Source organism: Alosa pseudoharengus, unplaced genomic scaffold (genome assembly GCF_046254945.1).
Source record: "Alosa pseudoharengus isolate Yale_2024_CS ecotype anadromous, Long Island Sound unplaced genomic scaffold, YU_APseudo_1.1 YU_APseudo_1.1_scf_1, whole genome shotgun sequence".
NCBI classification, from domain to species: domain Eukaryota; kingdom Metazoa; phylum Chordata; class Actinopteri; order Clupeiformes; family Clupeidae; genus Alosa; species Alosa pseudoharengus.
The window spans coordinates 2,329,344-2,337,773 of NW_027468564.1; the positions used below are offsets into that span (position 1 = coordinate 2,329,344).

Genomic DNA, 8,430 nt, shown 5'->3' on the forward strand with positions numbered 1-8,430 from the left:
AGTCATATGTGATTATTACTTTCAATACTATATGTACAAAATATAGTGTTTTTTTCCCTAAGTCCTCATGTCATTTTACACCTATTTAGTCGAGGCGTCCATTGTAATGGACATTAAAAAATAGTAATAAAGACATGATTTATCAAATAATATTTTTTTCCCCTTTATTTCTACATTGGAGAGGAGTAAAAATCAGCTGAATATTTTTTTTTTTGCTCAACAGAAAAAAATCAGGTCTGAAGGGGTTAATGCAGAGGAAGTAGATTGGGAACCAAATAGAATGTTCAAGCATTGTTTTTGTTTTTATTGTTGAAAGGGTCTATAAACATAACTAAGATAGAGGGAATACACGGATAGCAGTATGTAAAAAGAGAGCTCTGAATTTCATTTTTGGGGGGGGGGGGGGGGGGCAGTGTTCCTTTCCGAACTTATGGTTATTTTAAGGTTAAGGCAACTTATTTTAAGGTTATTTTACAAGGGATTAAACCTGCTCAGAGTGCAGAAGTGTAGTTTGCGCTATTAAGAGTTTATATGCCATCAAAGGAACATTATTTTAAGGTAAAGGTAAAGGGGCTTTAAGTGTTTCTTTTGAAATGTGTGCTATGTCCTTATCTGCTAATTAAAAAGAGTACTGAAGCCATGACGTAGCGTTGTCAAGGCAGCAATTTCACTGGATCTAAACAAATCAATCTAAACACAGTATTCACCATCACCATTCACTCTTAACAGCTGCCAGTCTTTGATAAAACGTGAAATATTCACAGGAATTTAGTTTCTTTCTCTTAGACCTGCCAGGTAATCTGTGTTATGTGGCTAAGCTGCTGCCTAGCAGGTAAAATATGTTTAAATGGCTATAGCCTACATTTAAAACAATTTATTAGCTAGAAATGATGCCACATATACATTCAATGCTATTTCAGCCACTTCGAACGTTTGTTTAGATCCAGTGATTCTGCCGTCATGGAAAGGGAACGTCACACTTCGGTACTCTATAGACCGGTTTCAGGTCCCTAACAACCGTCGTTAAGGACGAACTCGGAGGACAAGCAAACCCAGAGCCGTATAGCAATACATTGAGAGAAAGACGCAAGGAGGTTGAAAATTGTTAACTTTTGGCAGAGAAAAGCAGACGGAAATTCCCCTGTGTGGTACAGGAGACATTTCATTTTTTGTGATGTGTCCGTTCAAAGCTAAAAAAAATTAAAACGCCAATAAAGTAGGCAGGCCTAGGTGCTAGACATTTGAATACGAAGCATGCATTATGAAGCTACGAAGTTATGCCACAAATGTTATCTTCATGCTCAAGAGGAAAAACTCAAGTCATGTAGGCTAAATAACATAGCGTAGTGACGTTAACAAAGTGTTTTTTTTATCATATTCCTCAGCATATAATTTTAATGAGAGACTTATGATCCATGAGAACGGAGGCTAACGTTAGCCTACATTTCACGCAAATGACAATATGCAGGGTAGCCTAAAGTTAAAGTTGACACTCCATTTGAGTTGTTTGTTTTAGAAAAGAAGACATGGGCTTGCAAGTAACGTTATTGCATAGGCCTACTATAAGGTAGCCTAGTTTATAGCTAATCCGTATTAGGCTCCTGTCCTGTCAGTTAACATCCAGCACAATGCATTTTGTGCATTGTAACGTTATTTCAGTCAATCGTTCAATGTGTGGCCAGCATAGGCTACTTTATCAAAGTAATTATCCTCTGACCTCAGGGGAAAATGATTGTCCACCCCTGTCATTATGTACCCTTTGAGTAGGTAATGTTCTCACTAAATCTAAACTAATTGTTTCTGCAGTCGAAGTCCTAACGTTAACATTAGCTTAAGCCTAACCTAACTTTACAGTGACTGGCCACATGTTTAGCCTACCTTCCGTAAAATCCGTTGATTTTTCATAGGTAAATCCGCTACACCTCTAGATGAAAACAATCCAGACTCGGCTACACCGAAATATTTCGGCAATATGTTTTTATTCTTCATCTTATATCAAGTTCAGCCAGCTTGTTTTCTATGCGCTGTCAGTGTAAACCATTAGTGCTTGTCCTCCGAGTTCGTTCTTGACTACGGTTGTTAGGGACCTGAAACCGGTCTATTGTTGGATGTAGAACATCTGCCTCTCATTCTAAATCTACGTGATAACTCTTCATTGTAATTCTAAGTCTCTATGGTAACTCTTTCAGGTGTATCAGAACACCCACATATAACACAACAGAAGATTCATGGACAGAATGATAAACTCAACCTGCTTAAACATGCTGGAGAGAAGCCTCATAAATGCATACAATGTGGAAAAGGTTTCCCATACATTTCAACTCTTAAAAAACATATGCTGTCTCACACTGTAGAGAAGACTTATAAATGTGTCCAGTGTGGAAAAGGCTTCAAATATAATTCAACTCTAAAATCCCATATGCTAATACATACTGGAGAGAAGCCCCATCAATGCCCCCAGTGTGGAAAAGCCTTCACACAAGTTTGCTATCTTAAAAGGCATATGCCAGTACATTTGAGAGAGAAGGCTAGTCAGAAGCCAATAGAAAAGAAGCCTATAGAGAAGCCTCATAAGTGCCTCAAATGTGGGAAGGCTTTTTCACAAATGTCAGCTCTTAACATCCATCAGCTAACACGCCATACAGAAAAGCCTCATAAATGTGTGCAGTGTGGGTTAGGGTTTTCACTCATTTCAAATCTTGAAACCCATATGCTGTTTCACACAATTAAGTATCATAAATGTGCCCAGTGTGGAAAAAAATTCTCAATATTTGCAGCTCTTCAAGCCCATATGCTAATTCACAGAGACGAGAGGCGTCATAAATGTGACCAGTGTGGAAAACCATTTTCACGCCCTGCAATTCTTAAAAAACATATGCTAACACATACAGGAGAGAAACTTCCTAAATGTGACCAGTGTGGGAAAGCATTTTCACACCCTGCAATTCTTAAAAAACATATGCTAACACATAGAGGAGAGAAACGTCATAAATGTGACCAGTGTGGAAAAGCTTTTACACGCCCTGCAACTCTTAAAATCCATTTACTAACACATACGGGAGAGAAACCTCATAAATGTGACCAGTGTGGAAAAGCTTTTACACGTGTTGTAACTCTTAAAAAACATATGCTAACACATACTGGAGAGAAGCCTCATAAATGTGACCAGTGTGGAAAAGCATTTTCACTCCCTTCAAATCTTAAAATCCATTTACTAACGCATACAGGAGAGAAGCCTCATAAATGTTTGCAGTGTGGAAGAGCATTTGCACGTGTTTTAACTCTTAAAAACCATATGCTAACACATACGGGAGAGAAACCTCATAAATGTGACCTTTGTGGAAAAGCATATAGACAAGTTTCAGCTCTTCAGTACCATATGCTACTGCACTCAAGAGAGAAGCCTCATCAATGCGAATGGTGTGGAAAAGCTTTTAAAATGCTTTCAGTTCTTCAAAGTCATATTTTAAGTCACACTGGAGAGAAGCCTAATAAATGTGTCCAGTGTGGAAAATTCATTTCAAATTTTAAATCCCATATACTGACTCACACTGGAGAGAAGTCTCATAAATGTGACCAGTGTGGAAAAGCTTCTCCACAAACTTCAAATATGATTACGTCCTATCTGCTACAACCTAGACCACAGAAATGCATCATAATTGTGCCCATTGTAAAAAAGCATTAAAGGGCACAGATCTTAAAAGCCACATGCTTATACACACTGGAGAGAAACCTCATGATGTGTCCAGTGTGGAAAAACCTTTTCAGAAACTGTGACTCTTAAATATGTACTGTGCCAGTTTCTTACCTTGTTGGTCGGTGGTAGCATAGTGATAGGAACCTGACTAGCCTGCAGTAGCTAGAAACTTGTGGGTTCAATGACCAGACTTCCACTGTTGTGCCCTTGAACAATGCATTTAACTGTTGAGGAGTGAATTATTTTCCTGGCTCCTTCTAGAATTCATGGCAAACGAGCTATAGTTTCAATGTTCTTTATACAGTTTATGGGAAAAATCTCTGAGGGTAATTCGCCTTATTCACCCGGCAGCCAGAACGAGGCTAAAGGGTACATTTGCCATTACACCTCAGTCCAGCAGATGGTGGCGGTAATGCACTCCATTTGCAAATTGCAAAAAAAAAAGCTCACCGAAAAAGAAGAAGGGTTCACTGGCCTGTTCTTCTTCAGTGAGTTTTTTTTTGGCAGTTTGCAGGATGCATTACCACTATCAACTGCTGGACTTAGGTGTAATGGTAAGTGTACCCTTTAGCCTTGTTCTGACCGCCAGGTGAATAAGGCGAATTGTCGCATCAGTGCGGAACTGTCAAGGCATTTATCCCTGAGTTGCTTTGGAGACATTTGCTAGCCATGAGTGAATATGGCCAAAAACACCCGTAACTGCATCCGATACATTTAAAACTTCTTCATGTCTTCATTTACACTGCAAATGTACTGATCTAACCAAGTGTTCTTAATCTTTAAGATAAAAGAAAAAGGTAGTTGGTATTGTTTTGAATATAAAGAGACTTGCCTTGTGCTTTTTCAGTAAAATAATTTTGACTTGATTTAGTGGGCAGCTATTTTAAGCCGTTTTATCAAGACAAATTTGCTTAACACACTGGCAGCCAAATGTGTGTATTTTCAGTACAAGGATGCCTAGGTTTGCAATCATTTGTGTATTTTCAGTACAAGGATGCCTAGGTTTGCAATCATTTGTGTATTTTCAGTACAAGGATGCCTATGTTCGTAATCATTTGTGTATTTTCAGTACAAGGATGCCTAGGTTTGCAATCACTTCCTATATTTGGAGGGCTATTTTTGTGGTGTATTCCTTATTTTGAAATATCGATACAAGCCAAGAACTTGTTTGACATTATTGTTTTTTTTTTCTTGAATAATCTTCTATATTTTACCTAGATGTATGTAAATGCTTTGAATGAAACATGCTTTTCCAAATTAAAAAATAAATGAATAAAAAAAATATTTTTGTTCACTGACCGTCTCTGCCTGGTTATGTATTGCCATGGTGATGATGTATTGTCTCACATATGTATAATTCTGCATTTGAATGATATCTCGGGTATTTTTGAATTTCTGGATGTAGAACATATTTCCGTCATGCTAAGTCCATATGGTAACTCTTCTAGGTGTATCAGAACACCCACAGTTGTAGAATGTCATTCTAAGTTTCTATGGTAACTCTTCCAGGTGTGTCAGAACACCCACATGTGAAGCAACAGAAGATCCAAGAAGATTGTAATTTGTGATTACTACAATTTTGATGCAGCCTATTATTAGGATAAATAAAATTGATTTGAGTGAACTTTGTGACATCTGATCTATAAAATCTAACCAGTTCAGTGTTTCCTCTAGGATTTTTTTAAGCAGTGGGGGCAGGCCTGTCCGAACCCCACCCCCCACCGTCCCCCCGTCCCACGGAACTGACAACTGACACTTCGCTGCAACACAAACAATTATATGTATTCACCTCTATTCACACACAATGAGGCATTATTTTCAGTTGTGATTGAGCTGTATATTTGGAGAATCTACAACAGGTCTGCACAATGAATTTTGAAAGGCAACTGCGACTATTGTGCGTCTGCCCCATTTCTGATACCGTGGGGGAAGAAAATTAAACCGTGGGGGGCTGCCACTACCAAATCAACATAGAGGAAACACTGCAGTTGATCTCTTAGTCGAAGTGAACGTTCATAGATTAAAAGAACGTACCTCAAGGCAGACTTGAGATATAGTGTTTACGTAAGTCACAGAGCCTTTGACCTTTAAGGACCACCACACCATGAGCTGTAACATTAATGGCAACGTTAATGGCAAAAAAGTGGTTCCATCACGACTGCAGAACGTCATTAGTTTCTGACAGCGCTACTCGACCAAGGGAAAAAAGGTTCTGGGAGGGTGTTTGGCTCGGGGTCATGGTGCAAAGAACCATCGCTTTAATTGCAGTTCGTGGTAATTTGGTCGAAATTACTTTGAAATTACCTGTCAAAGTTCATGGTGAAAACATCAACTTGTGAAATGTTTCACGGTTCAGCATTCACAGTTCTACTATGAAAATGTATAAATATGATCTGTGAAATTTTATATTAAAACTGTAATACTTCATGGTTGATCTGTTAAAGTTCACTGTATAACAATCATCCATGTTTACAATTCTAGTATGAAAGTTCATTGCAGTTCTTGGTAATTTGGTTCAAATTACATTGAAATTCACTGGTAACTTCATGATGAAAATGTCAACTTGTGAATGTTTCACAGTTAAGCATTCACGTTCTACTACAAAAATATATAGCACTTGAAAAAAATTCCTGTATTTTTTGCGGGAAAAAATAATTTCATTAAGCCAGTACCTTTCCGGAAATGTTGCCATCTTTGCCGCCACCTTCAGGGGAAAGTCCGTAGGAGTCTTATTGCTGTGTTTAAAAAAAAAAAAAAATAGTCCAGTCCATACAACTTCATTTCAATTTCGAAAGAAATACTGGACTATGTTTTTTTTTTTTTTTTTAAACGGCGACGAAATTGTGAATTTCCAGAGCGTGTTACAACACACTCAGCAATAAAACTCCTACGGACTTTGCCGCCACCTTCAGGGGAAAGATGGCAACATTTCCGGAAAGGTACTGGCTTGATGAAATTCATTCTGGACTCTCTATTCGACCACATAAAGACCTCGGGATACTTCGGTTTGGCTTTAGGGACCCTCTACTCACTACCACGTAAGTGTTATGTTGTTTGGAACTTTAGAAGAGGTATAAAAATAGCGTTTTGTAGCGGCGCAATTGAAATGCCCCGCTCACTTCCAGGCTACGAGTTCTGACTGAAAACGGTACAATCGAACTTTCTCAAAACACATCCGACTGACACAATTTTGATGTCAACTCAACGTATGTACCCCCAATCATCCGTAAATCGATCTAAAGTGCATTTTACTCCGGATAATTCCTTTAAGTATATAGATCTAAAATACCAGCCTTCTATAAAAGTATGTTTCATCATCTGTTCATACACAGATCTAGAGTTGTTTACAAAGTTTTTTTTAACCAAAAATACTTTATTGGAGCAAAACCTCTATAAATTCTAGGGAAAGAGTTTACAGACATTAGTGTACAACAAACTGGCATTGGCAAAAAGCACTCGGTAACAATGAAATGTAAACAAAAATATATCTTAAACTCTTTACCTTGAAGAACTGAACAGATAAAGACATCAAAGTAAAATCTTACTGAGCTTAGTCAATAATCAGACATCATGACCAGAGAATCGGGGTGAGAACTCTGGGGTACATATGAAGACAGATGCGTTTGTCTCCTCCACTGTAGATCTATTCTCTGGGTTGATGGAATAGAAACACCTTGGGAAAGAGAAGAGAGAGAGAAAGAAAAACACTATTAAATATAGCTGCAAGCAGCAATGAGGGGGCCAAGCAAACAAGCTGGAGTTGCCATGCAACTCAATGTTGTTACATCAGATATATGGCTATAAGCAGTCACAGCAAGTTTCATGTCAAACAACCCAAGATTGGTTAGAATATAAGTTCACTTCCTGTTTAGCAGCGTTGCCACCTATTTCGATTAGCTGTCACGAGCAAACAATTTTGTCAATTGCTTCAGAAAGTAATACACTAATAAGGCATTCTGTGAAGATGGTCTGTGCCATTTTTGGTGAAGATCGGATCAAATGTGTAACCTGTGAAAATGTTTTTGTGTTTCCGACAAAATCCAAGATGGCAGCCAGATCGATTACAGTAACATCACAAGTTGCCATTTGTCGTCTTTCAGACCTCCCACAGTATTAACAGATACCACTAGTAAGTTTTAATTCCAAACACATCAATAGTTTCAAGCCAAAATGCACTTTTGCTAAGTGCAGTGCCCCCTACAGGTCAAAGGTCACCAAATTTCTTGAGCATTCTCCTAATTTGACCCTTAGTCCGTGTACCAGGTTTGATTTTGATGTCTGAAAGGGTTGCCAAGATATGAGCTCACTTCCTGTTTGGCGGCTTCGCCACCAATTTCGATTGGCTGTTACAGACGCATTAGATAAAATTTGTGACCTGTTTCACTTTTGATAAAATCCAATATGGCGGAAAATCTATCATGGCGGAAATTGACGGCATAGGATGTGTTGAACTCGGCTTGGTCCATTTTTGAAAATCAGGCCAAGGTCAAAAGTTACGCGCATGAACGCACATCCAACTTTGGCCTGTTGGTGGCTAGAGGTGCCGGCATGAAACTTGATGAAATGATTCATTGGACTGTCCCCAATCAGTGTGCCAAATGTCACAACTTTTTACCAGACGGTTCTATGGGCTGCCAGACTCCCATGGCGGAATAATAGGGAAGAAACCATACAAACACAATAGGTGCCTACACAGCTTCGCTGCTTGGCCCCCAATAACACAAAGCCTCAAT

The 8,430-nt window shown here is 38.6% G+C and overlaps 1 protein-coding gene across 1 annotated transcript; it reads left to right on the forward strand.

Annotated features, from left to right (window-relative positions):
• The first annotated feature begins 256 nt into the window (after positions 1–256).
• On the forward strand, positions 257–4,051 carry LOC143120593 (uncharacterized). The gene has a single exon (XM_076281384.1). The coding sequence runs from the start codon at positions 2,174–2,176 to the stop codon at positions 3,683–3,685; it is 1,512 nt and encodes a 503-aa protein (XP_076137499.1). The 5' UTR covers positions 257–2,173; the 3' UTR covers positions 3,686–4,051.
• Positions 4,052–8,430: the final 4,379 nt, after the last annotated feature.